General features: G+C 47.2%; 5 protein-coding genes and 1 non-coding gene across 7 annotated transcripts; 2 read left to right on the forward strand and 4 right to left on the reverse strand.

Moving 5' to 3' along the window:
• Positions 1-2,501: 2,501 nt before the first annotated feature.
• TRNAE-CUC lies at positions 2,502-2,574 on the reverse strand. Its single transcript has one exon. It is a non-coding gene; the product is annotated as a tRNA-Glu (tRNA).
• A 1,001-nt stretch (positions 2,575-3,575) lies between these two features.
• Positions 3,576-4,349, reverse strand: LOC112898348 (ethylene-responsive transcription factor ABI4-like). The gene has a single exon (XM_025966682.1). The coding sequence runs from the start codon at positions 4,347-4,349 to the stop codon at positions 3,576-3,578; it is 774 nt and encodes a 257-aa protein (XP_025822467.1).
• Positions 4,350-7,046: 2,697 nt separating this feature from the next.
• LOC112897387 (ranBP2-type zinc finger protein At1g67325) lies at positions 7,047-11,001 on the reverse strand. Of its 2 annotated transcripts, none has more exons than XM_025965675.1 (10): positions 10,743-11,001; positions 10,481-10,526; positions 10,267-10,379; positions 9,861-10,143; positions 9,391-9,452; positions 9,117-9,168; positions 8,918-9,027; positions 8,239-8,269; positions 7,851-8,002; positions 7,047-7,251 (listed from the first exon to the last, which is right to left on the reverse strand). In XM_025965675.1, the coding sequence occupies exons 1-10, from the start codon at positions 10,752-10,754 to the stop codon at positions 7,174-7,176; spliced, it is 939 nt and encodes a 312-aa protein (XP_025821460.1). In that variant the 5' UTR covers positions 10,755-11,001; the 3' UTR covers positions 7,047-7,173. The 2 variants fall into 2 exon arrangements, with proteins under 2 accessions (XP_025821460.1, XP_025821461.1); XM_025965676.1 differs by lacking the exon at positions 7,047-7,251 and adding an exon at positions 7,364-7,701 and having other exon boundaries at positions 10,743-11,000.
• Positions 11,002-11,887: 886 nt separating this feature from the next.
• LOC112897259 lies at positions 11,888-13,528 on the forward strand. The gene is made up of 2 exons (XM_025965525.1): positions 11,888-13,189; positions 13,279-13,528. Exons 1-2 carry the CDS (start codon positions 11,923-11,925, stop codon positions 13,413-13,415), a joined length of 1,404 nt encoding a protein of 467 aa, XP_025821310.1. The 5' UTR covers positions 11,888-11,922; the 3' UTR covers positions 13,416-13,528.
• Positions 13,529-14,970: 1,442 nt separating this feature from the next.
• LOC112897736 (probable LRR receptor-like serine/threonine-protein kinase At4g31250) lies at positions 14,971-17,538 on the forward strand. The gene is made up of 3 exons (XM_025966131.1): positions 14,971-15,684; positions 15,769-16,557; positions 16,648-17,538. Exons 1-3 carry the CDS (start codon positions 14,991-14,993, stop codon positions 17,355-17,357), a joined length of 2,193 nt encoding a protein of 730 aa, XP_025821916.1. The 5' UTR covers positions 14,971-14,990; the 3' UTR covers positions 17,358-17,538.
• A 1,150-nt stretch (positions 17,539-18,688) lies between these two features.
• LOC112897521 lies at positions 18,689-20,066 on the reverse strand. The gene is made up of 2 exons (XM_025965829.1): positions 19,637-20,066; positions 18,689-19,512 (listed from the first exon to the last, which is right to left on the reverse strand). The coding sequence occupies exons 1-2, from the start codon at positions 19,802-19,804 to the stop codon at positions 18,943-18,945; spliced, it is 738 nt and encodes a 245-aa protein (XP_025821614.1). The 5' UTR covers positions 19,805-20,066; the 3' UTR covers positions 18,689-18,942.
• Between the last annotated feature and the right edge of the window lie 7,145 nt (positions 20,067-27,211).

Here is a 27,211-nt window from a genome sequence, read left to right on the forward strand (position 1 = left end):
CTTCTTCTTCTTTTTTAATCCAAAGCAAGGCCTGCAAAACTACTGGTACACGGTATTAACAAAGAAAAATATTTGTAATTTGAACTTCAAGTTTTCTCCTCTAATATATATATATATATATATATATATATATATATATAAAGATACGTGGCTCTCGTGTGTATTTGAGGGAAAAAATTAATAAAGAAAAAGGTGCACATCCGATCCTCCCTCTTTTTTAAGCCTAGATGGAGGGATTCTATATATGATTTGTAGGGCAATTTATGAGAGATTGGAAATGTCATCTGCACCACTCACTAAAGCAGAGTGTCCAGAATTTAACTATAGAGGAAAATTACATACATGCTAAGAGTTTGTAGTAGTGTTAACTATTGCAATTTTTTAGATACTAAGGCTAATCACAATAGGAGTTTCATGATGAGTTTCATAACATTAATTACCATGACACATCATCATTTTTAATGATGTGGCACTGATTTAATGAGGGAAGAGAAGGATCCAATTTCATTCCCACGACACTCTGCTAACTCGTTTCCAAGATGTTGGAAATGGCGTGAAACGACCACTGTGACCGCCGTTGTTTCATGGGGGATCTCGTGCGCCAATAGATCAACTAGCATTAATTACACTGGTTAGCTTTGGAAATAGTGAAATAAAACTCTCCATTGAGGCATAGTGTTTCACTCATCCCCCAAGCTGACGTGGCATTCTTGGAAACAGGGATATAAAACCCCCGTTGTGATTAGCTTAATCCAACTTATCAAGATAATTAACCTCCCACGTCATCGGTCATCATCGTTGGGCGCATATGACTTCAATTACTTGTCAATTCTGGAAATAATTGTATGTTCCTTCTATATGATAGATGTGTGTGACTCTAGTTACTTGTCGCTTCTTGAAAGAATAGTATATTCCTTTTATGATATTGTGATGAAATAACTAACACCGCTATTAATTGAGACACAAGTAATGGAAAATAACTTATGTATGGCTCCCACATCACCGATTATGCTCTAGCTAAGTGCATGACTCCCATTACATATTGTTTTCCAAAAGAACTGAATAGTATATATACCTTCTACATAATAGCTGCGTGTTACTTGTCATTTCTCGAATAAATAGTACTTTATATGTGCTAGGTGTATATGACTTCTTGCTACTTCTTAGACCAACTCCGTTATTAGATGACGTAGAAATAACTACAAAGAGCTCATGTATTGCTTCCACGTAATAGGTAATGCATTCGCCAACCGCATACTTGTCGTTTCTCGAAATAATCGTACATTCCTCCTACGATAGGATGCATGTGACTCTTCGCTGCCTGTCTTTTGGTGGAAAGACCCATGCTGTTACTAAATGACACGCAAGCAATGTCAAAAAAACCTATATATCTTCTTTTTCATCGGTCACGTTTCAATCCGCTAAGCGCGTAACTCTCGTTACTTGTTTCTTAAAAGGATAAAATATTCCTTTTGTATATTAGCTACATGCAACTTCTGTTATTTATCGTTTGTCATAGAACAATACATTCCTTTTAAGATAGGTGCACGTGACTTCTCGCCACTTGTCGTTTGATGGAAAGGTCGGTGTCCTTATTAAAATGACCCGCGCAAGCAATCACGAATGGCCCACGTATATGGATCCACATCACCAGTCATGCATCGTGCGCTGTTTTCAAGCTGAGCGATCCGTTTAAGAATTCGGCGCAAGTTTAACGATGTACCATGCATTCTACCCCTCACATTTCCAATCACTAAACTTGTTTATAATAGATCAAAGCGTGCAAACCATGGGAAGAGAAAGAGGGATTTCCACTGTATATCGAGTAGAACATTTCCATCAGGATTACTCGTAGAACATTTCCATCACAGAAATTGAGCTAGTGGGCAGATATCGTCACCACGATGCTTTTTGCTTGTTGCCCATGTTCAGTCGGTTGCAATTGGGTGGTAAGAATTTTTTTTTTCTTGGACGACCGAAATCACCGAAGCCTTCGGCCTTCGCGCCCCACGGGATCGTAGTAGTCGATCTGGCGCCGCTTAGGGGTGGATCGGCGATGAGTCTGGCCGGCGGCCACCTCGGACGCGAGGGCGCCCGCGGAGAGAAACGGCTACGGAGCGCACCGCACGGTACGTGTCGCGGCGTGCGCGGGGCCGCTTGGCCTTGGCGTCCGCGCGGCGCTGCTTCTGCGCTGGCGCGGCCGCGACGCGTACAAGCCTCTGACTTTCTTTCCCCAAAACTGAAAAAAAAAAGGAAGACCTCTGACTTGGGCACGAGACCAAGCCGAAGCACAGCGTCAGCGCCACTGCTGGACTCTGGTCCGTACCGCACGTACCCGCCGTCTAGACTGGCTGGCCCGCGTGGGAATGTGGGGATCGACGCGATGTGGCGCTGGTTGCCAGTGCGCCAGCGCCACGCACTCAACGGCTCAACTGTCTCCGAGTGCAGATGAGAAATTACTGGAAGTAGCAAAAAAAATGCACTAAAAAGTAGCAAAAAGTTTCCGTTGCCGGGACTCGAACCCGGGTCTCTCGGGTGAGAGCCGAGTATCCTAACCAGCTAGACTACAACGGACTTGAGAGAGGGTGAAAGAAAATTCTTTAAGACTTTGATATGGCAAAAAGGATGCATTAATGTTTGGTACGTGTGGAAGACTTGTTCAAGGCATCTTTGGGGATGTCACTGCATTATTACATCTCTATCTCCAATTAGTAATAGCAACTACGATCCATGTTAATAGTTGCTGCCTTGTTGGAGTATATGCCATACAAGAAGTAATAGCAGTAAATAGATGGTCTGGGAGGCCTCCTTTTTCTTCCGGCACAAGAGGTTACCTATATGTACCATGGGTAACACCGCGATATTTCTTTGCAGAAAAAACTAACATTTACGTGCCATCATATTTTACAATTATTCCTCAGATTAAGCCATATTACGAAGGCCATGATTCGGTTACATAGCTCTATTAATCATGCTTTAGCTGGTGGCTTGGGAGGAGAAGTTGTTAATTCCTTCATATACTTGCATGGGATGAGCATCAATGGTAACTAGAATTCAACTATGCTCCAAGTCTTTTTCAAGAATTCTATAATCCTCCTCCTACAGTTGCTCCACTTCTTCAAATTTTAATTCTAGGAAATTATACAATGAACTACTAATAGTTAAAACTACTCCCACGTCTCAAATATCAAATTCCGCACCATGGGTTGGTTTTCGCGCATTAGATTTCACAAATCAAATTTCGCGCCATCGATCAGCTTTCGCGCCTTTTCCTTTCTTCTACCTTTGCTTCCTCCTTTCACTTTTTCCATAAACAAATTGCATCCAGGATCTAGCCAAAAAGAATAGCTGCTGCAGTTGAGCATCTGTATGCCATAACACTGACGACACATGCATAGAACAGGTCCCATCAAGAACTTATTACAAACACCGGCACCAGATACTATAAAGTTGTACTGAATTATTGTATATACATATGTAGTAGCAGACGACGATATATAGTGCGGCGTTTCTTCACACACATGGTTAGCTATAGCTTGCCACGGTGACACAGCAGGTAGCTAATGCAGGATCGATCAGATCTCGCTGAAGATCAGGTCCATGTCCAGGTCCAACAACCCGATGAAATCATCGTCTGGGTTGCAGGGGAGCTGGCAGTCAGCAGCGGTCAAGATCTCAGCATCTATGTAGACCTCGTCGGCGCCATGCCTATCAGCGGCGGCGGTGGTCGCTCCTGCGCCGGCGGGGGTAGCATCAACAGCAACCCCTCCTGCGCCGGCAGCCTCCGCCAACTGCAGGGGTGCAGCATGAGCAACCCCTGCGCCGGCAGCAGCAGCAGCAGCAGCAGCAGCGCCACCAGCCTCCGCCATCTGCGGCGGTGCCGCAGCTGGTGGTGCGGCAGGGATCACGGGCGGTGGAAGCGGAAGGAAGCGGCCGAAGCTCCGGCCGTGCTTCTCCGCGATCGCCTTGACGTTGGCGACGGTGAGCCCTTTGCGCACGACCTCGGGGACGTTTGGGCGCGGCGTCTCCGGGAAGTTGTACCTGCGCAGCTTGGGCAGCTTCTGGCCGTAGAACAGGAACATGGCGGCGTCGTAGGCGAGCGCCGCCTGCAAGGCGTGGTCGAACCTGCCGATCCACACCCTGGAGCGGCTGCTCGGGATGCGGATCTCCGCCGCGAACCCGCCCCACAGCCGCTCCCGCACGCCCACCCACCCCAGGTCCCTGTGCAACCCGCCGCCAGCCCTCCGCGCCGGCGCCGGACGCGCGATGGCGGGGCGCCTGCTGCCGCCCCGCCGTGACCCCTTCCTCGCCGCCCCGCTGCTCCCGCTCGTCGGCGCCGAGGATGCCATGGCCGCACGTCACCTGCACGCTGCAAGATACCACTCGTATACGAGCGAGGGCAAGACGACGACGAGACGAGGGCGTTGCGCTCGCGGTGTGCGGGGAAACAGGGGGTGCCGGTGCGGGGGGTTTTAAAGGCCGCGGCGGGTGGACACGTGGCCGCACGCGGTGGCTGAGGAGGATACCTGGGAGGCAGTGAGACTGTCAGAGACCAGAGTCAACCTGGCCACTGGGAGGTTAGTATGGGGATATCCTTCTAGAAAAAGCGTTGCTGGGATCTCTCAAGTTGACTTTTTTTGTGGATGCCTCGCACCTAATCGTATCTCTAACATCTGAGTACGTATACGGGGAGATGAGCGCACACAGAGAGATGGAGAGGCTGCATGTGGTTTAGTACTTTGTTAGCAAGGATGTAGTGCATTTATTTCGGGTATGGATTGGGTGTGGACAGATTAGGAAGAGGATATGGGTTTTTTCACTCAATATTTTCCTTTAGCTAGGGATCTTTCGAGAAAAAGAATATTTTTCTTTAGGGAAGCGTGCCAAGAGCTTTGTTTAATTTAACTTAATTTAATACAAGCATGTTTGTGGGTACAAGAGAAACAGCTACATTGTGTGAGGAAAATATTTATAGATACGAGGGAAATAGTTGCTTATATGTATATGGTGTTATTGGTAAGAAATATGCCTAGCCGAAGGTAGAGCTTTTATTTGGATATAGCAAGGATATTGTGCATTTACGAGGCTTGCATTTGATCTAGAGATTGGATGGAGAAATATGCGAGGGAAACATTTGACTCTTAATATCTCCCTAATATGAAAGTACTTTTAAAAACAAATCCAATAATACTGATGAAATTTTCATTATACGAGATCAATTGTACGTCACAAATTTCGAAGCTTGAATCTCAAATTACGTTGTCCCGGTTTCCTTCTGTTTTCTGGGATGGAACTGCGCTCTCTCTGCTGCCCGGATTGAACTGTGTTACATTGGAGTACACCTAAGAATTTTTACGGAGGAAGAGCAACTTTTTTCTGACCTTCCGGAAGAAAAAAACAATGGGGTATCTAATGAAGCTTTCCAACGTACTTGTGCCGCTACTAATAACTTTGCATTCATCAGTTTGTATTTCAGCAAGTAGTAGAACACGATCGGAGAGGGAAATGTCTTGGCTTCGGCACGAAATTAGATACCCATCTGGGCCGTATCTCCTGTGATCTCCGTTGGCGTGGCCGGGCCGATCGCCATCGCTGGCACACGAGACGTGTCCTCGTCCTCGTTTTGGTAGTTGCTTTACGAATGCTTTGATTTCAAAAACCTAGTTGTTTTGACATGTGGGCAAATCAGCACATCTCCTTGACTGATCTTGGAGAAGTGGAGATCGAAGGCTTGGATGTAACAGATCATGATCTTGATTTCTTGAAGCTTCTATCCATATCTGCACCGGAAGGTAGTGCAAATTGAAACTTTGCCGATGTTTCTCAAAGTGATCAGGAATTCAGAGAATTCCGCCGCATAATTCGGCAAATGCTTCCGTGATCTCAACCGCCTACCCTTGCGTAGCGCGCTCCGACTTGGTATTGTTCAACTTCGAGCTCGCCTAGTAATTCAATACAATCTGCATACGACCTGGGCCTTGTGTATACCACATTAACTCTCAGTTTAGCATGTGCTCTTTTGTTTAATGTAAATTTAGAGGGCATTAAACTCTCAGTTTTCAGAAAAATACAGGTAATATTATTGTATTTAATTATTTATTTTGGAAATACTATCGTAGTTAATTCCATTGTAGTATTTGTGCCGTCTCTTCCGTGTTCTTTGCTGTTTTTTCTAAGTAGTCGTGGTGCAAGAAAAGAATGGGTCTAATCCTAACAATTCTTGGCCCCTTGAATGTCCGTACCGCGCTCATCAAATGTTACAATAATCCTCAACCTATAAAAACAGTTCACGCCCTTTGTCCGCCACGTTTTCTTTTGATAATGCGTCTGCCACTTTAAAGCTCTCCTTCGCATGTGTGCATCAAACAACTTTTTTGGTGGAAACATTCGGTAACAGATGGCATGGGGGGATTATCTCCGGTAAAATTTAGAAAAGTGAAAAACTTACATTAGGAGTACGGAACAATAGTAGCGTGCTCCAGCTTAGGCATAAGGAACAAATAAAGGAAAGGATAAAAGGAAACAAGACACTCCAAACAGATACTGAAATGGTTACATCAAGACAATGGCCCCTGACCATCACAATGCTTACCATATCAACCTTCCTATAGCGCTGCCAGACGCTCATTACAGAAGCATATCCACGTGGCGCAAATTTCTCACCTTTGTTTTCCAATATGAAACGGTAGCAGATCAGTTTGTAAGACTGTTCCGCAACTCGCTGAGTGCTGCCATCCACAACTCGTGAGAACTCATTGGTGCTCCAGCCACATCACCAGGAAGATCTGTCTGTCTGCTCACTGTTGTCTTGAGATTCATGCAGAAGTCGCAGCTTTGATAAAAGCTTCGTAATGTTACATGACAAAAACTAGTTCCAATGGCACTATGTCAGTGAAGTAGTCACAATCGAGACAAGCATGCAAGGTGATGGTCTACCACTGCACAATGTGATGATGCACATCACTTTCACCAAGGAGCACCTCTTCTAACCAAGCACATGAGAATGGTGAAACTTGAACGCGGTAATCCCCGGAGGACATGGAAGATGATAAAACATATGCAGTCATGCAACTGAAATGTCCACTGTTGACTTGTTTCAGACCTAACAGTCACTACAAGCAAAAGTAACTACCAGGGGAAGTGCTCTCCTAAGTATCTTAATAGATCACATTGCTAAGTTGCTAACATCCCTAAGAACATTGTTTTGGAAGGTAAAAAAGGTTGCCATCGCCAACCATTCAGAAAAAACACCTGTAAAATACCAAACCATGAATTGAAAAGAAAAACAACCAGAAACACAGCATTAACAAAACAAAAAAAATGATGAACAGTAGTGATACTTCATAGCAGAGGGGTGACAATCTATGACACAGACAACTAGAGAAATTTCATATAAAGATGGCAATTTACCCAGAGTATCAGTAACAAAGACAAGTAACCAAGTTCAGCCAGGAAAGGCAAGATGACCAATTCACATGACAAATAGATGTTCGTGACCAAAATCTGTAGTGATTATAAAAGGCAAGACTCCATTGCCAACTCCAACGTGTTTACCATTAGGACCCCGACTCAACTAAGGTCTCGAGGGGAAGAAACTTGTAACGACAGCAGTGACTACTGACACAGATGGACCCCACATTCAGACTGAACCTTGACGATGACGCTGGACCTTCTTGACCCTCATTACTGTTCTAGGACTCACTGTAACAGTAAGGACACGATATATCAAGCTATGCGCAAGCAAACATGAGGCAAGAAAATGATTAAAAATAACTTTAATATGCAACTTAATGTTCAAAATAAAGGTGTGGCATATGTCCTGATCATACTGGAGGTCATGAAACACAGACCTGATTGTCCTGATCTGTTGCTGAATCATTTGTATTGTTTGTCTGCAGTGGCTTCTCTGCTCCACATTGAGGACGATTGCATTTTGTTCTGAATGGATAGTTTATGTTATTGCACTGCTCGCACTTCCAACTGCCCTCTGGCATCTTTGGTTCTATCAATGAGAGGTTGGGTGTGAAATTAAATAAAGTTGATTGAATAAATTACATAAACCTATGATAAACTAGTTCATAGGTTATGCGTAAAACTCCAAAGAAAACAAACTAATTGCCTGTGAAGAAACTCTAGTGATAATAAAGTTTTCTAAATTAACTAAATTAAAGGCATTTTAAATACAAAAAAAATCTGGCAATAAAAGCAGCAGAAAGCATTTATGGTATGGAAACTTACTTGAGCCTCTTGAACCATCAGGCTTAGATCCCTGCAGAAAGAGTAGATATGCAAGCAATCAGTAAAGTATACTTGGCTCTATAAACGATATACAGAAGCCCAAGCATTAGAAATGTAGACCCAAGTTTAGATGAAAGAGAACTACTTTTATATAAAAAAATAGTCAAAACTTGTTTGCTAAAAGTTCACAAAAGTGTTTTGGTTTAGCTTATCACATACCACACCAACAGTAATGACTAATGAACATCAAACAGTTGCAATGGCATGAGTCATGTAGCAACAAATTGTCAGTTAAATGAGCGATTTCTTTGATAAGGTTCATGAACACTCAACAAGAGAAAGTTGTATTAACTTTTTTTTTACCACAGAAAAGGTGATCAAAAGTACTGAGATTCTGATGTCCAATAAATGAACAAGCATACAAATGCAATGATGAGTTACTGCATACCAGAGACATCAAGGCATACATAAGCAGACCATTTAGAACAATAGTATACAATGAAGACATGTACACTCCAAACACATGACTAATCTTGTGGCAGCATAATCAACTTCAAGCACATATGCAAAGTTACAGTACTAACTGACTATCGATAATTGCAGAAAAAGCTGAAATGATTTTAGTTCCAAATACATGAAACTGAAAGTAGTTATATCGAATCGCTCATCTGTCTCAGACCTGGTTTTCAGGTCTTGGTGTGTTGCACTTTCTCATATTACAGACTGTGCGAAAGGCGAAGTTGATGTTGTGGCAATTTGGACACTCCCAATCATTATCACGTCCAGCTCCTACAGTGATAGTGCAGGAGAATAGGCAGAGATTAACCAAGTAGTAATGATTTAAAATCAGTAAAAACTACAAATTCAATAATTTATACCTGCAGGCTTCTTCTGGGAACCTTCATCAGAATATGAGCCAGCCCTTGTGCCCTTTCAAGTTCAAGAAGCAATGAACACATTGAGAAATGGAGTAGACACAAATTATAACTATCACATATTGAGAAATGGAGTAGACACAAATTATAATTATCATAAAAGAGGGAATGCAAAGTAACAGCAACCAATGTGTAGATAATTCTTCATTTAAGATAGCAGTAGTTAACTCAAATTAGCATGAGCAGCATGTACAGAAGGGTAATCAGAAGAGCATACCATTGCACTAGGACTAGGAGGAATTAAGCCATATCTGTCCATGGGCATTCCATAGATTCCACCTATTCATGGGACAGTAAATGAGATAAGTCTTGTCACTTGTGAGTGAACACATGGAGAACTTTGGATTGGGAAACATGCATCATGACCCCCAATCGAGGAAGTGTCATTGAGGACACGTGGCAGAACGCAAAAGTAAATAGTCCCCAAAGAGGCAGTGCTGGTCTGCTGGACAAGCTAAGTATCTATGATAAATGAAGAAGTATCTATGATAAATGAATAAATGAGGATCAAGTGAAAAGAAATGTTGTTCTTATGTTCTGTAAAATCCAATTGTTTACACACTATGGTTTGCATAAAAGGAAGGATTGAAAACATAGGATTTTGCCTACTTAATCTGATAGGTAGATTAAGTAATGCAAGGCAATATCAAAATATGGCATGCATATCATAACCGAAGACCTTGTTACCTCCCATCATAGATCCACCAGAATATGGAGGTGGCCCTGCCATTTGCATTGGCCCGTAGAGGTTCCCCATCGGTACGCGACCACCATATCCATATGGATACGCCGAACTCCCAGGGAACTGAGGAATGCCATAGCGCGGCGGCATTGCAGGTCCATTAAACATGGACGTGCCATACGGGGGAGCACCCCCACCAAGGTACATCGACGGAGGCGTCCCTGGGCCCATGTAACCCCCTGATGTGGTGTAGTGGGGCGGAGTTTGCATAGGCTTTTGCATGGCCTTCTGAATGGCAAGCAACAGCAACACGCGGTAAATGCAAAAGCGCTAGCGACATGCGGAAGTACTTGCAGGTACACTCTACTCAGTAGACAACATGAATAAAGCGAGGCAAAAGCCGTTATGTACCGTGTGATCTGCTGGCCTGGACTGGTTGCAGTTCCGCATGTTGCAAGTGGTGCGGAAGGCAAAGTTGACATTCTTGCAGCTGGGGCAAACCCAGTCGTCCTCACGCCGGCTGCCTGAGACACGTACATTTGTCCCCCAGGAAGGGGGAAACCCACTCAGATGCAGCTTAGGTATCAGAAGTGACAAAAAACAAGGAGGCGGCGGGGTAAACTACCGTCGGTGCGCGCGCGCTTCCCAGCGGATTGGCTGCGGCTGTCGACCTGCAAACCCACACACGAATATCGTTAGATCCGGCGGATGTCTGGGATCCAGAGGGAGATCGACGAGCACAGTACAGAGTCCAAATCCAGCAACGCTAGCAAGCTTCCAGCCGCGACTAATGGAGTAATGGAGCGCGACACCTGCTCGAACCCTAATCAACCGGCGGAATCGAGGAGGGCGGCGCGAGGAAGGAAGAGGAAGTAGCGGGGCGGTACCTGAGAAGACATGGGTGGCGGCGACCCGGCGGTGGCGGTCGGCGGACGGCGCGGCGGGAGGCCTTGCGCTCCTCGGAGCGGAGAGGGAGAGCCCCGGACGCCGCGGATACGGGCGGCGAGCGAGGGAGGAGGAGGAGGGGAGTCCGGCGGAGCAGCGGGCTAGGGTTTTGCGCTCGCGTGCTCCCTCCCCTTCCTGTCGCGATTTCGGCTTGGGAAATTTCCGGGGTGCAGATTGGCTTTTGCCTCCGCCGCGTCGGCCTGCGGTGTACTTGCACGGACGGGACAGGGGACTCCACTGGGAACTCGTGGCTGGTTTGCTCCGCCGTGCGGGCTAGATGAGGGTGACATTTAGGCCCAGCTCGGGTTGGTGGGCCCTTTGATCGATCTCACGTGGCAGCATGCTCCGGCCCATGTCTATATTTTCCTCTTCTCCTCAACAAAAATATGTACATTTTCTTCTGTTTTTTAGATTTACAAATTACAATGCTGTAAGAATTTATACTTTTGTGGTAGAGGATGAAATTTAAAATGTATTTCTTAAACGAAGTGTGAAAGTTTTAATGACAAATAAGCATGCCTTTGTCACTATGTACTCTTTGAAAAATAGAATTTGACAGCACGGTAGTAAACCAGAGGCTCAAACACAAGAGTACGCATGCAAGTGTCCATCGGATGGTTAGTTCTGAGCTATCATCTCAGTTCATTTCCATCGTATTCTGTAAGACCAAAATAGTTCAATAATTGAATTGACAACCTCTGATGAAAGGCAAAACAAGTGCATGAGCAAGGTGTGCATCGAAGACCTGCAGCAAAGGCAACCAAGAAGATCAACTCCTGCTCTGTCCTTTTCTTGCTTTCAGCTACTGCACCCCCCGCGCCTATGCGTGCCTGGTAGTCCCCGTCTTGGCTCGCTTTTGATGCATTACACACATACACGACCGAGCTGCTGCGAGCCTTCGACCTCGCTCGCCGCCCTTGTGAACGGTCACGGGCCTCCCCTCTCGCGCCTCTCCTTTCCCCTCCCGTCTCCTCAGTCCTCACGCACACTTGCGCGCCATGGATGGCACCTCACCGCTCATCGATCGCCACATGTTCGGCTATAAATCCTACTCCGATCCTGCGACTCGACGGCTTCATTCTCAACTGTGTCGAAGCTTCTACGAGCTAGCTAGCTAGCGCAATGGAGTACTCTGACGAGGAGGAGCAGGGCTCGTCGCCGGCGTCGGCGTTGGAATCGGAGTCGGAGTGCCCGCCGCTGATGGCGCCGCCTCCGCCGCAGCCACTGGCGCCGCCGTCGCAGCGGCCGCTGCTGCTGAACCCGGCGTACGCACGGTGCAAGTCGGTGATCCACGACGAGCTGCGCAGCTTCCGGGTGTTCCTGCAGTGGTGCGCGCTCGACCACTCCACCCGCGCCGGGCGCGCCGCCTCGTACGCGGCGTTCCTGGCGCTGGCGCTCCTGGTGCCGGCCGCCGTCTCGGTCTCGCTCCGCGCCGACGCCGCGCTGTCCCCGGCCTCCGCGTCCGCCATCACCTTCAACCGCGTCGCCCAGGTGCCTGTCACGGGTCTCGCCGCCATCTCCTTCGCCACGCTAGCCGTCTTCTTCCGCCGCTTCGGCGGCCTGCGCCAGCTCCTGTTCCTGGACGGTGCGCTTCGCGACGACACCACCTACGTCCGCCGCGGCTACGCGCGGGAGCTGGACCGCGCGTTCCGCCTCCTGGCGGCGCTCCTCCTCCCGTCCCTCTGCGTCGAGGCCGCGCACAAGGCCGTCTTCTTCTTCTGCACCGTCCGGGTGGATCCCCCCGCGGCGCTGGGCGTGGTGCTCCCGCCGCTCCTCCCGCCGTGGCGGGTCCCCTGGCGCGCGGTGGCGCTGGTCGCCACGGTGGCGTCGTGGGTGTACCGCACGGGGGTGTTCCTGCTGGTGTGCGTGCTGTTCCGCCTCACCTGCGAGCTCCAGATCCTGCGCTTCGAGGGCATCCACCACATGTTCGACGTCGAGGCGCGCGCCGCCGCCGCCGAGATCTTCGCCGAGCACCGCCGCATCCGAAAGCAGCTTCTGGCCACCAGCCACCGGTACCGGGTGTTCATCATCTGCTGCCTCGTCACCATCACCGTCAGCCAGCTCGGCGCGCTCCTCGTCGTCCTCTCCTCCGGGGACGCCAAGAGCTTCTCCAACACCGGCGACCTCCTGGTCGGCTTGGCGGTGCAGCTGAGCGGCTTCTTCATGTGCCTGTTCGGCGCGGCGAGGATCACGCACAGGGCGCAGAGGATGGTGTCCATCGCCAGCCAGTGGCACATGAGCATGGTGGCCGCCATGCACCACGGCAAGTCCTCGCCGGACAGCACGTCGGCGAGCGACGTCGACGCGTCCCGCGTCTCCGGCTCGTCGGCGGCCGTATCCCAGGCGGAGCCCGGCGGGGCGTTCTCGTACAAGAGCAGACAAGCGCTCGGTACTTCACCAATGCAATCGAACTTGTGATTTTGACCATTGATTTGCTGCCATCAAGTGATGCTAATTTTTTGTTGCTGTGCTCTGCAGTGACGTACCTTCGCCACAACGGCGGAGGGATCACCCTGTTCGGCTTCACGCTCGACAGGGGTCTCCTCCACACCATCTTCGTCTTCGAGATGACTCTGGTGCTATGGATCCTCAGCAAAGTTGTGGTCCTCCAGTAGGACCCCGTGTACACGTGTCAAGATAGTCTTACACGTAGTAGTGCTACTATTTTTTGCTCGCCAGGGTACGTATTCGTCTCAAAAGAAATGTGGGATGAATGATCCTTATATTACAACAGTAGATAGTAGTATCTGTATTCATATAAACGTATGACGTGATATGATCCTCCGGTTTAACATGCTACTTTGACATGTGCGGATGTGCCTTTTTGTACTCAAAAAGAAATTAAAGAAATGGAAACTTATTCTAGCCCAAATCAAAAGCCCTTCTTGGCGGAACGTTTTTATTTTTCTCCATAATAATTTTAATGGCTCGACAACGGGACAATTCTGCTACATTGTTGAAACATTTTTCTTATTGTTTTGTGTTTTTCCTTTTTTTCATCAGAATATTTTATTTTCTCCAAAGTAATTTCGTATCGTCTTACCAATAGAAATTGTTATTTCTTACTTTTGAAAACTTTATGTGTAGAATAGTTTTTAGTTTTATTGAGAATATTTTTTTTGTTATTGGTTTGTGATGGCCTTATTGGTGTAAGATGAGGCCCACAAGACGAGAAGAGATGGCAAAAACAATCACAGATATGTCTAAAATTATTTTAAAGTGTTGGTGGTATAAATAAGCCATAGTTAAAAATAGGTAGAAAATAGTTATGCCCTTTTAGGCTTGGAGAAACTTGCTCTCACAAAGGTAGCACCCCCGCTTGATCTAGTTTTTTCTTTATAATGGCTTGATCCAGTTGAAATGGCCTGATTGAGGTGAGTCATGGCAAATTGGCAAGGCTAGGTTTGTTCCCATCTTGTTGGGGAAGACACCTCCACAGCCGTACGTTCAACTGATCTTTTTTACTGATATTCGTCCAACCATCTATTCTCTCACCAATATTTCATTTTTCTGCATATCTTTCAAAACAAAATGAATGGCCAAATAAGCGTTATGGTCTCATGTGCAAGCGGGAAATCCACGTTCTTGCTAATGCCTTAGCCACGTTTATTACTACTCCCTCCGTCCTGCGTAATTACTTTTTACTCAAGTCCCATGATATAAGGCATATTCTCTCCGTACGCATGTATATTGATGCAATAATATTAGTGTTGACAGAGAGAATTAAATATATTTTTTAGTTTTTAACCAAAGATAGATACATTTTGTATATTGGGACGGAGGGAGCAGCTCAGAGGCGCTGCAACGATTTGACAACCTCATCGGAGCGCGCCCCACGGCCGGTGGCAGCAAGGCACATTGCGTTTCTTCAAAAGAAAAAAGCAAGGCACATTGCTATTCTTGGCCACGCACCGGCAGCCGCATGCCATGCGCGCGCCTCATCTCTCTCGCCACCATCCTCGCCACGCGCGCGTGCGCGGGCGGGTGGCTCCTGAATCCACTCTCCTCCCCCTTCTCCGCCTCCCTTCGCGTCGACCTCCCGCTTCCCCCCTCCCTGGAAAGCTGCGGCCGGCCTCCCACTCGCGCGCGCCCGACGAGAGCAGGGCCGCAGCGTTGCCGCCGGCCGCATCACCCGCCGTCGTCAAGCGCTGGCGCCGGCGGGCTGGCTCCCCGTCCCCGCCGCCCCGGACATGGCCGCGGCGCCGCCGTCGCTAGCGCGCCACCTCCTGCTGCCGGCCGGGTGCCTCCTCCTCCTGCTGCTGCTGACCGCTGACGCCGCGCGCCTCCCGCTGGCCCTCGCGCCCGACGACGCCGACGCGCTCCTCCAGCTCAAGTCCGGGATCAAGGACGGCGGCGGCGCGCTCAGCAGCTGGGCCCCCGGCACGAGCCCCTGCAACGGCGACGAATCCAAATGGGCCGGCGTCATGTGCAACAAGAACGGCGTGCACGGCCTGCAGCTCGAGGGGATGAGCCTCTCCGGCAAGCTCGACCTGGGCGCCCTCAAGCGCCTGTCCGGCCTCCGCACGCTGAGCTTCATGGACAACGAGTTCGCCGGCCCGATGCCCGACGTCAGGGGGCTCAGTGGCCTCCGTGCTATCTTCCTGTCCGGCAACGAGTTCTCCGGGACGATCCCCGCCGACGCGTTCGCCGGGATGGGCTGGCTCAAGAAGATCGTCCTCTCCAACAATAACTTCTCCGGCCCCATCCCGGCGTCGCTCGCCGACTTGCCCAGGCTCCTCGACCTGCAGCTCAACGACAACAAGTTCCAGGGCAAAATCCCTGATCTGAAACAGAAGGAATTGAAGGATGTCAATATCGCAAACAATGAGCTCGAGGGGGAGATCCCGGCGAGCCTCAAGAACATCAAATCCGACATGTTCGCCGGTGAGCCACGCCATGGATTTCTAGACCATGCTGTTCCTTCAACGTCTACGTGTAAAGCATGTGATTTGTTGTTGTACGATGCAGGCAACAAGAAGCTTTGCGGTGCGCCGCTTGGTGCCAAATGCGAGGCCACTCCGCCGCCGGCAGTAAAGGCGCCAGTGCCGACCTCCGACAAAGCAGGGGCCGCACCGGACGCCGCGGCGTCCACGGGCGCGTCCGCTGATGACGGGAAGCAAGAAGTTCAGAAGCCCGCCGAGGGCTTCACGTCCTACGGCATCCTCGCCGCGGTCCTTGGCACGCTGGCGATCGCCGGCGTGGCGTTCGTCGCGCTGCACAAGCGGCGGGACACGACCAAGAACTTCGGCCCGGCCGCTTCGACGAAGCCCTCGGGGCCGAGGGTCGAGCCGCAGCCTGCGGCGAAAGCCGAAGCCAGCGCGGCGCGCGGGGCTGCGCCGGCTGCAGCCGGCGCCGCCGGCGCCGCCGCGGCGGGATGCGGTGGCGAGGAGCGCAGCAGCCGCGCGGGCGGCAGCACGGCGCGGAAGGTGGAGCTGGGGCGGCTGACCTTCGTGCGCGACGACCGCGGCCGGTTCTTCGAGCTGCAGGACCTGCTCAAGGCGACGGCGGAGGTGCTCGGCACCGCCAACCTCGGCGTGTGCTACCGCGCCACGCTGACGAGCGGGCACTCCGTCGTCGTCAAGCGGTTCAAGGAGATGAACCGGGTGGGCCGGGAGGACTTTGAGGAGCACATGCGGCGGCTCGGCCGGCTCAGCCACCCCAACCTCCTCCGGCTCGTCGCCTACTACTACCGCAAGGAAGAGAAGCTCCTCATCCACGACTACGTCCCCAACAGGAGCTTGGCCAACCTCCTCCATGGTGACTAGCCATCATCTCCTGATCAGCTAAAAAAAAAATCATTCTCCATTTTTTTTCGAGGCTCATTGCTTGGTGCTCGCACGAACGCAGGCGAGGGCCGCGGGTTGAAGAAAGCGGTGCTGCACTGGAGCGCGCGGCTGAAGATCGTCAAGGGCGTGGCGCGGGCGCTGAGCTACCTGTACGACGAGCTGTGCATGCTCACGGTGCCGCATGGCCACCTCAAGTCGTCCAACATCCTGCTCAACGGCCAGTACGAGCCGCTGCTCACCGACTACGCGCTGGTGCCGGTGATGAACCAGTCGCACGCCGCGCAGCTCATGGTGGCCTTCAAGTCCCCCGAGCGGAAGCAGTTCGGCCGCTCCTCCAAGAAGAGCGACGTCTGGTGCCTCGGCCTGCTCATCCTCGAGATCCTCGCCGGGAGGCCGGCGAGCTACGACCTCCCCAAGGCAGGCGCGGCGGCCGAGCCGTCGGCGTCGTCGTCGTCCCAGCAGAAGCCGGCGGCGGCGGGCAGCAGCAGCGACCTGGTGAGCGTCGTGGGCTCGACGCCGGAGGGCGAGTGGCTGCGCGCCGTGGTGGACCCGGACCTGAAGGTCGAGGACGACGAGGACAGGGCGGAGATGGTGAAGCTGATCAGGATCGGCATGGCGTGCTGCGAGACCAACGTGGACAGCCGGTGGGAGCTCAAGACCGCCGTCGACAGGATCGAGGAGCTCAAGGCGACGGACCGCGCCAGCGAGGACCAGTCCTTCTACTCGTCGGTGAACGACGAGGAGGACCTCAATGATGTCGCCATCAACTGATGGATCGACATGAACCGGCACGGGGATCAATTTGGGATCGCGTCGTGTGTGCATCGTACTGGGCTCGATGCGACATGCATGCCGACACGATAAAACGTGAACTAGTAATGTGTACGCTTATCTCTGTTGCCGGTGGTAGAAAAGATGTATCTTCTTATATATATAACACGGATCTTAGTTTCGTTTGCTCAGGACAGTGGTCGTTTGGGATTTCAAACTTCGTCCAACGCCTCTTTGTTAAATGTCATTATGCAAAATTCATCCATCTCAGATAAATTCTCAGCAAATTCAACAGAAGTTCGTTTTGTGCAAATTGTCAAGAGTAGTTCGTAATTGGACTTGAAACCAGGGTTAACTTTTACCGGTAAGGGGAAAAACCGGAGGTTGTCGATAAACGCGTTTATCGGATTTTTAGAAAATTTATCGGACAAAATTTAGAAAAAAATCCCTCAAACCGTACACAAAATAATCTAGATTATCTCCAAAATATCTAATATGAAAAATAAGACATCACAATGCATAAAAATGAGAAAATATATGGGCTAGGAGGAAAGAGGTGGGCACAGTACCGAGAATTTTTGACAAAACGGTCACTAGCGATAAACGCGATTATCGATTTTCTTGTTTTTTTCACCGAGAAATTTTTCCCTGCTTGAAACTTATTATGCCCTCAAACTCACTATGTAGCCCCCTGAATTGTCAAGAGTGATGCTAGCGAAAGACAACTTAGCTAGAAGGAATTGGAATGGGAATTAAGCTTGTTGCTTTTTATAAGCAGGAAACTATCCAACACCTCTTTGTTGAATGTCATTATGCAAAATTTTTATAGCGTGCAATTCATTTTGTGTTACATATACCACCAGTAAAGATAGAATATTTGTTTAATAACTGGTCTAAATATGGAGGGCACAAGCACAATACAATGTTATTGACGAGAGCCATGATACTGTGTTTAACAATTGTAGACCAAATTTTTTTTTTTGCAAGTGCTGTTTAGGGGGGACATATTGCCTCTGGTTGTGGGCTCTGTTGCAGCACATTGATGATTGACGGGAGCGGCTAGTCGAAGCATGCCAGCTTCTACATTCTTCAACTATGCAGTTCTTCATGTTCCATGGATTGCATTGCCGCCCTTTATTTTGCGTATTATTGGATATTAATTTTAAACACAGTGCGGCCTAAACTCTGAGTTTGTATTTATAATAATTGCGGACTGATACCCTCTCTGGAGGGGTTTGAAGTCGGAATTTTTTTTCATTATCTAAAAAAAAATTAGCCCCCTGAATCAAGAAGGAAACGCCTTCTTGTGACGTGGAACGGCGCACTACCAATTGACTGAAGCATTACTGCATTGTCGTGTCAATATGCCATGGATATTCCTTACAAATACAATAAAGAAAATAACCAACCCAACCCACTAGCCAGTTGCTAGTTAGTTGCCAGTGAAAAGGAAGCCTGGCTTGCACAGATGCATCCCAACAAATTACAACATGCTACAGTTGAATGGGCACCAATGTAGAGCATATTCCATGCTGATGCTTCTTGCTTGAATTTCTGCCTGTCTGAACTTGCAATCATCAGCTCATCAGACTTCAGTGCTCTGATCACTCTCGGTATCCACCATGTCCACTCTGGCCTCGCCATTGCTGCTCCCTTTCTGGACGTACTCTACCATGTCGATGTTGTAGAGTATCGGGAGCATGGCCATGGAGCAGAGGCACGGCAGGGCGGGCCCGAAGATCCAGAGCAGGAGCGGCGCGCCGGCGAAGAAGAACCGGTTGCCGGCGAGGTTGAGCAGGAACCCCCTCTCCATGACGTCGGCGACGTAGTCCCTGGTGAGCGGGAGGTGGAGCCCCGGCGACGGGGAGAGCGCGTTGACGAGGAAGGAGGCCTGGTTGAGCGTGCAGATGGCGAGGCTGTGGCTGAGGAAGGCGAGCAGGAAGACGAGGAGGAGGACGACGTACTTGAGCGCCATCATGTACTCGCCGTGCGCGCCGAAGACAGCGTCGCTGAGCGGCTTCTTCACGGCGTAGGTGCTGCTGAGCACGGCGGCGACGCCGGTGCAGAAGAGGATGGACGTCGTGGCCACCAGCGTGGAGCCCATCAGCACGTTCCGCACCGACTGCACCACCAGGATCGCCTGCTTCTCGTTGTTCTGCATGCATCCACGATCGATCGAGCAGCAGGCAAGATCAGATCACTTCTTGCGGCCATGGCCATGAGTGACATCAAGGTGGCGTGGGTCCGTGCGCGCACGACGCGACAGCTAGAGCTAGTACCTTCATCATGGAGAAGACCCAGAGGCGGCGCGCGGCGGCGCTGATGCCGACGGTGGAGCTGAGCGGGCTGCGGCGGACGGTGCGCCAGAGCCAGAGGTGGTACACCGCGGGGAAGAGGACGGCGAGCGGGATCAGCACCACGTCCAAGTAGCTCTCCCTCCACGCCATGGCCGGCGACGATCGAGACACCGATCGATCTGCCTGCTACAATACAATCCCTCTCGCTCGACGCTCGACTCGACCCCCCTCGATCTGCCTCTCGACCGGAATGCGCTCGTAGACGATCGACGATGCCGCACCACCGTGACGAGGCCTCCGGTGGTGTCCGCTCCGGCGTGGAGATATATAGGCAGGCGGGGAGCCGGCCGGTCGGGTCGAGCTGACCACCACTTTCTCGTGGGAGCGCGAAGAGACGAGGAGATCTCATCGCCGCGAGTGTGAAGCACATGCACGTACGCCGGCCGCTGATCTCGCTCTCTCCTATGGTGGACTCTTACTCGAAGGCCACGACGCGCATAGAAAAACCCTGTGACCTAAAAGTGGTGAAACCAAAGGAGAGCATTAGCCGCGACCAAACCTCACCCTGTCTCGCCCAGCATGACGAGGCAGACTGGAGCTCCTCCTTTTCTGCCCTTTTTGTTCGCTTTTCGTGGACATTTTTTAGAGGGTAAAAAAGTAGCCAGGGTTTTGCATATGTTGGTGTGTTGCTTTTTGACAAGGTGCTGCTGCTCTTGTTCTTTAAATAATCCCACTTATGGTATATGCTAAGTAAAGCTGGAGAGAGCTAGTCCATTCGTCGGTTTGCTTGTCATTTGAAGGATTCTAAAAGTTGCCTATTTTTTTTCCAAAAAGGATGTCTATCATTTATTATTAGTTGATGCATGAAAATGATTTTGGTAGTTTTTCTATAAGAGGCAATCATCTAGAATTGTATCTATTTGTAGTTGAAAAGGCCTGTATAGTTGGATTTACAGCTCCAATTAAATCTAACTTTGTACTAGCAAAAAGAATCAAGTGTTTACGCCATCATTACTAAAAAAGTTACACTCAAAGAGTGATGCCATCATTACTAGCATTAACTGAAGTACAAACAAGATTTCAGGTGTTATTAAGAAGCTGTAAAATATTTAAATTATTCTCATCTTATATGCCTATAATGCTAGAGCACAAACCTACTCCAAAGTTCATTGTTAGGGGCCCTCTAAAACACCCGGTCATGGTTTACCTTTTTCTTTTAGAAAACCATGGTATTCAGACACTATATTTTATAAATGAGGGGGTGTGCAAAACTAAATATGGTAAGAATATGTTGCGAGCGAAATTTGTTGCGTCCAAAACCTCATAATTTTCCAAACCCATACAAAGAGAGGAGAACGCTCTTTGCTCGTCTGTACAACCTAATTGCACAAAACCAACGAGGTGGCATTCAACTCCATAGCTGAAGATCAAAGTTCGCCTTTTCAATCAGTGACTAGCCGCGCGAGTTATTATTAGGATGATCGCTGTAATTATTAAAAATTACGATTTAATGACTGTTTGCATGATATGCTGAGCCCGAAAGTGATACTTTATTCATTAAAGTAAATCTTTAGGATTTTCATGATGATTTGTAAACCCCAATATATTGGACATAGTTGTGTCAGCCAACTGTCCTCCAACAAATGTAAAGTGCAGAAAACCTGCGTATTCATAGAAAAATTTAAGTTTCTTTGGTTTTCTTTTGACGCACAAGATTCTTAGTTGAAAACTGTACTTGATAACTAATCAAACAAGGAAGCATGCGTTCGTCTAAACACGCCTCGAAACCGATTAAATTAATAAGGAAAGCACAACGTGCAATCGGCGGCGAGTTAAAATGAAGTACGGTTCGGACCCTCATCTTCCTTTTTCTTCGTCTTGAAAGAAAGAAAACAGCTTTGGAGGGTGCAAAGTGCGCGCGGACCTACTTCGCAGCAGGAAGAGTAAGGCGCTCCGCGGTGGCGAGGTCTCGGAGAAGCTGCTGTTCGTGTGCAAGAGCGAGCAGCACGGAAGGAGTTAGTGCTGAGTGGAGCGTTTGAGAAAGTAATGGAGTCGATCTATCGGTCGAGGTCGGCGCCGCGTGCTGATTTCTGATTAATTAATTTGAGCGAGGCGCGTAATCACCATTTACCGGTATGACGATGAACGTAGATCCGGATTGCGTGTACATTTACAGAGGTGCCGGTAAATGCGCGTGTACATTTACTATGTTTTAAAAAAAACAAATTCATCTCCAAGCTAGGGCTAAATGTGAATTGTCCTCCTTTTTTTTCTCCCAAGAACGAAAAAGGCGAGAGGTGAGTAAGAGTTGCGAATTCTGGGCGTGTATCTCTCTATCTTTAACAAAAGCTGGCCGACTTGAGTCAATCAGAAAAAACAAACACATAAACAAACTGAGGTAGATTAAACATTAATAAAAGGTAATTCAGGTTGAGGCTCGAGTCAGACTAGCCCCCTACTGCGCTCCCGTGTCTTGGAGAAAGGGAGTATCGTATCTCTCTATGCCTCCATCCATGACCAAGCATGCGGGTTGTCCTCGTGCCCTCGTGGGAAATTGGGTTGTTGGCTTGCTGCAGACCAGCCGCTCGCCGAGATGCTGCGCGATTACCAGTTTAGATTAGTGCTCCTCTGCTGAGGCCACTACGATGGCAAATGCAAAATAGCATACCCAAGCACAATCAGGTTAGATTAGTGTCGTTTTTTTTTTCTGGCAAAGCAAAAGTAGATGGATTAGGCGGCGTATCCTGCTAATATAACTCCGGGGCTAAACTAAATAATAAGAGGCCAGGCGCACGAACTAATAAAAAGCATGAACGAACAAAATCGGTGCATTACCATTGCATGCATTACACAACCAGTACTACGACAGTATGAACCTGCTTAGTAGTTTGTAGTCCACGTGCAGCAAGTAACGATAAAGGAAAACTCACCTTTGTGTGAACAAAGCATATAAGGGACTTCGGGGAAAAAAAAAGGGAAAAGAAAAGCGAACTTGTTAGCTCAGTGATGAGGAGTCTAGTAGGCAGGCAGCATCCATTTGGTGATCCCAAATGGGGTGCTCTGGAAATGGAAAAAGAAAATGATGCTTGGCATTTGTGGCTAGTGTAAACATCAGTGCATTCCATTTGCAGCTAAGCCTGCCTTGGCTCCAACATTCCCAAATCTCTTGAAAAGGATGCATATATGAGTTGGATGCTTACACGTTTGCACATTAGTAGGAGTTTTTCAGGTCGGTTCCCCACTAAATATGGCGATTTGCCTATGACGATTGACAACCACACGGGATAATGCTATAATATCGCAAAGTGGTTTTCTTACTTGTACATTTTTTTTTCCTTTGCAGGCATTACAGGCCCGTCACTCTTTTCTAGTAACAACGGTGGCGCGAGTTTTTTTAGATAGACTGCTATACATCACTTATGCTGCAAATTCCGGATCCATTACCTGAGGAAGCACACGCACTAGGCATGCAAAGTGGCCGCACCATCATTTCTTTTTCTTTGTTACCTTTTCTTTGGTTTTTTTCCTTTTGTATTCATCCCTCCGATCCACCTTTTACTGTTTATTTCCAATGCTCAGTAGATATTTCTTTTTTATTTCATTTTCTATGTTGTTTATTTTTTATTTCTTTTAATATTTTTCTCCATTATTCTCTATTTCTTTGTTTCTATGGAGTCTATGAATGCTATAAATATAGTAGTGCTTAATGTTTCTTTTCTTATGTTTTTTATGGTTTGCCCCTTATTTACCTATCTGATATTTTTTATTTCATTCATTTATTTCTTATTTCACTTTTCATTTAGTTAATGTTTCTTATCTTGTTTTATTTAGTTTCCTTTGACTGAGTTCGCCCATAGACCTCTTACTCCTTCAATTTTTTTTCTTTTTGAGCCCTCGTAACTTTTTTCTTCTTTTTCCTATATTCTCCTTTTCATGATCATGTAGATTTTTTTAATTTTTCTATTAGATTTTGTTTCCTTCTAATTTAATGGTTTTTCTACATGTGATTTAAAAATTCTCCCGAAGCATATGCTCTACATGTGTGTGCCGTGGTGAAAAGAGCTGAAAATAGGAAGGGGAAAAGAAAACAAGAAAATGTAGCCAGACGGCTATTATAGGTCCCGCCATGTGCTCCACGCAGCTTGTTGTGTATAGTTGCTTGTTGTGCTTGCTCATATAGAATACTTAGCTGGAAAGTGGATGCATTTGCTTGCATACAACTATAAAATAGACCCTAATGATAAAATAGAATGTTGTTGGATGGATCGTTTAGTTCTCTTTTATTTAATAATTTATATTAGTTGTTTACCATACTGACTTATTTGGTACACATATATGCTTATAATTCTTATGTAAAATTATTTATCCGCGTATAGCTAATTTGTTCATAATGTTAAATTATTTGTTGCTGTTGTAGACTAAATTGTTCGATGATGTTGACTTATTTATTCATGATATTTATTTTCCATTATTTATCGTATACAATCAAGTGTTCGTGATGTTTAATATTTTATTCGTAGTATATTATTATTTCTTCATCATATTTAATTTTTTATTCATAGAAAATAATTATTTATTTATGTTGTTAAAATATTTATTCCCAGTAGCTGAAAAATAATTATTTAGTATTAGAAATTTTTTTAAAAAAAATATCGTGCAAACGTAGGCAAAGTGGTCTTATTTTAAGGATATTATCGTAAGAGAGATAACGGTACAATTTAAATTTAATTTGGATGCTCAGTTTAATATTATTGTTTTTTTTAAGTTCCAAATTTACGTGCATGTGAGTAACGTCACGTCTTTATTAGCGCTAATTTGCAGAAACAGTCTATCTCAGCGACGGGCACACGACACCGTCCGCACCTGCGCTCCGTCCGCTTCACGAGATGATTTGCTCGTGAAGTGATGGGCGCGAGGTTGAAGACCTCGTGCGTGCGTGGGCCGTAACTAGGCTGCTCCGGGGCCCTCTCACCTCGCGTGACGAGGCCCATATCAGAGATAGTGGCCCATTCTGACTGGTCGAAACGACGAGCAGGCCAATTTTACGCTCCCAGTCTCTATCTCGGCGGCCGCGGCAGGCCAGACTTTCCTGACACTAGCGTCCGAAGAATTGTAAAGCAAAATCATGTACCTGAAAGTGTTAAATGGATAATTGGATAGTACAATGTTTCATTCATTCTCCCAGAATAGTACACTAGGCAGCCCGTTCTGAAGCAGCAATTTTATTTATTGTCTGGAAAAATTATTGGAACAACTGCTATATAAAGGTCGGAGTAGGAAATTAGTACACAGTATCAAATTTGACCACAAAAAGTAGAAAACTCACAAACCAGTTCATGAGGTCATATTCATATTGGAGGCAACTTAACATTATGGCATTTAATTTATTGAATAATGTGGACTTTTACCAAAAAAATATAAGTTTGATCTGGTCTGGTGCTAAAGCCAGTAGAAATCAGCAATCTTCAAGGCTTGCATGTCCATCAAAATTTCAGAATCCTAAACCCTCATTTGTGATGATGGCCTGGTTTCAAGGAGCACGTATTTTTAAACATCAGCCGTCTATTTTGTTTGCTTGAGTTATTTTGGAGAGGATATTTACAAATCAACATAAGATTAGGACAACAGAATACTTTCTACACAAAACGATTCTAATTTAATCAACATAGTATTATCTTACAACACAGCTCATCGGTGTGATTGGATCATCCCAAAACCAATATGAACATGGTCAGCTAGACAAATAAACATATGTCTAAGAAAGAATATGTTGTTTCAGAAAACACAATGTTCAAGTCTGAAAACTGAAAAGAGTTTAAGAAAATAATGTACTCATCTTTAGGGAACTCTGAGCTCACCTGAAAAACCTGTTGAATTGACATGTGTGTATTCAGGGCTTAAGGAAACTAATGAATCTGAAATGGAAGCAAGTTATGAAACATATAACATATTTGTTTATTCTGAGAAATGGGATGCACACATGGAGCCCTCACTACAGCTATGGATGGAGATCTTACTGTACATGTGGATCAGGGTAACAGTGATCTATCTTTAGTGGACACGGCCGATTGGGAACATAGTGAAAATACAAAATGTTCAAAACTTAAAACACATACTTCAATGCTTAATGAGAAGGAATTGCAGGATATTTGGTTTAGTGTCTCCTGATTCAGTGAACTGGCAATCAGTCAGGTTAGCTAGAAAAGAAAAAAAGGCCGACTCACATACAATGGAAAATTAGATAAAATCACAGATGCTATTTACAAAATATTGCAGCCAAAATATGGAATAAGCTGAAGTGTCATATTTAGCTTGTTGCTATATCGGTATCATGATAAATTTTGTTGAAACTTTCTGAACATATACTATAGAGATAAACCAATGGTTAATAAAATATTTACAAAACCTTGCTGGATCAGTCTTCTGCTACTGATAAAGATTGATGAAGGGCTTGACGTCGTTAATGCAGATCCTGATTTCTGGAAATATACAACTGTTGAGGATTCAGAGATGGACTTAACAAATGCTATTCTAACCATGCAACGCTGAATTCGGAGAGGGACTGTGCAATCAGGAAAAAAGATTACTACATGTAAATTGAATCAGATACAGCAGATGGGGCAAGGGGTGGCACCCACTCACCATCGCTGTTCTTCGGCAGCATCCCTCGTCTTGCTGCCGGTAGAGGTTTCAAGGTTGGGGTTTACGTGATCTCATTGATGTTGGTCAAACTGAGAACAGCAGGCAGTGAGAGAGGGCTGAGCGCTTGAGCGAGGAACGACGCCAGCAGCGAGATGGCGGCAGCGACCCGTCCGAGCCGGTGAGGAAGGGGAACGGATGACCTGCACGGAGGAACAGCGCGCTGGCGGCTGGCCCGGGATTTTTCTTCCGCGAGGAGGATGGCCGAAATGTTGCCGGCACAACGACGACGCACACGACGGCCCAAGCCCAACCATCTGATGGGCCAACACAGGCTGCAACAGTAGAGAATGCTATGCTCTGGAGACGGTAAAAAAGATATGGGCCCACAACAGGACACGCGTGACACTGTTAAAACAGTGAGTTACTCCCGTTGCTCCTTTTTCTTTGGGTTACTTATGCCATTGCAAATTTTGTTCAACTGTTTTTCTCTTGTGCCAGCCTGAAACTCTGGAATGTTTTCATCCATTGGTGGCATTCTTGCATGAAATATATAAAAGTAGGGATGATAAATGGCTTTAAATTTTATTCTAGATAATCTAAATGCTGGATCATAATCTTATATAATTTTGAGCTAAATATATATAAGAGCTAAATTGGATTATGAAGAGAGCGTTAGGATCATGATGCGTTACCACCCTATACAGAAGCAAGACCTTTCCTTTGGTGTTTTTCTAAATGGACAGGGCATCTCGAGACTTATATTGTTTCTGATGATCTTTTCAGAGAAGTATCTTAAAGGAAGGCTGTCCAAGAACTAGCTGTTGTACTACCGCACGAGATTCATTATAATCTGAGTGTACGGCAACACAGGAATTCTGCAAGAAAAGGTGCTCGATTCCTGTGCTATGTGACCCG

This window comes from Panicum hallii, chromosome 6 (genome assembly GCF_002211085.1).
Source record: "Panicum hallii strain FIL2 chromosome 6, PHallii_v3.1, whole genome shotgun sequence".
Taxonomy (NCBI): Eukaryota; Viridiplantae; Streptophyta; class Magnoliopsida; order Poales; family Poaceae; genus Panicum; species Panicum hallii.

Coding starts and splice junctions, on each gene's coding strand:
- LOC112897387 (XM_025965675.1), bottom strand. Junction 9,028..9,116: donor TTCCCAGAAGAAGCCTGCAG/GTATAAATTATT, acceptor CTATCACTGTAG/GAGCTGGACGTGATAATGAT. Junction 7,252..7,850: donor CAACAGATCAGGACAATCAG/GTCTGTGTTTCA, acceptor GGTATTTTACAG/GTGTTTTTTCTGAATGGTTG.
- LOC112898348 (XM_025966682.1), bottom strand. CDS start 4,349: ATGGCATCCTCGGCGCCGACGAGCGGGAGCAGCGGGGCGGCGAGGAAG.
- LOC112897521 (XM_025965829.1), bottom strand. CDS start 19,804: ATGGCGTGGAGGGAGAGCTACTTGGACGTGGTGCTGATCCCGCTCGCC. Junction 19,513..19,636: donor GGGTCTTCTCCATGATGAAG/GTACTAGCTCTA, acceptor GGATGCATGCAG/AACAACGAGAAGCAGGCGAT.
- LOC112897736 (XM_025966131.1), top strand. CDS start 14,991: ATGGCCGCGGCGCCGCCGTCGCTAGCGCGCCACCTCCTGCTGCCGGCC. Junction 15,685..15,768: donor CAAATCCGACATGTTCGCCG/GTGAGCCACGCC, acceptor TGTACGATGCAG/GCAACAAGAAGCTTTGCGGT. Junction 16,558..16,647: donor CTTGGCCAACCTCCTCCATG/GTGACTAGCCAT, acceptor GCACGAACGCAG/GCGAGGGCCGCGGGTTGAAG.
- LOC112897259 (XM_025965525.1), top strand. CDS start 11,923: ATGGAGTACTCTGACGAGGAGGAGCAGGGCTCGTCGCCGGCGTCGGCG. Junction 13,190..13,278: donor CAAGAGCAGACAAGCGCTCG/GTACTTCACCAA, acceptor TGTGCTCTGCAG/TGACGTACCTTCGCCACAAC.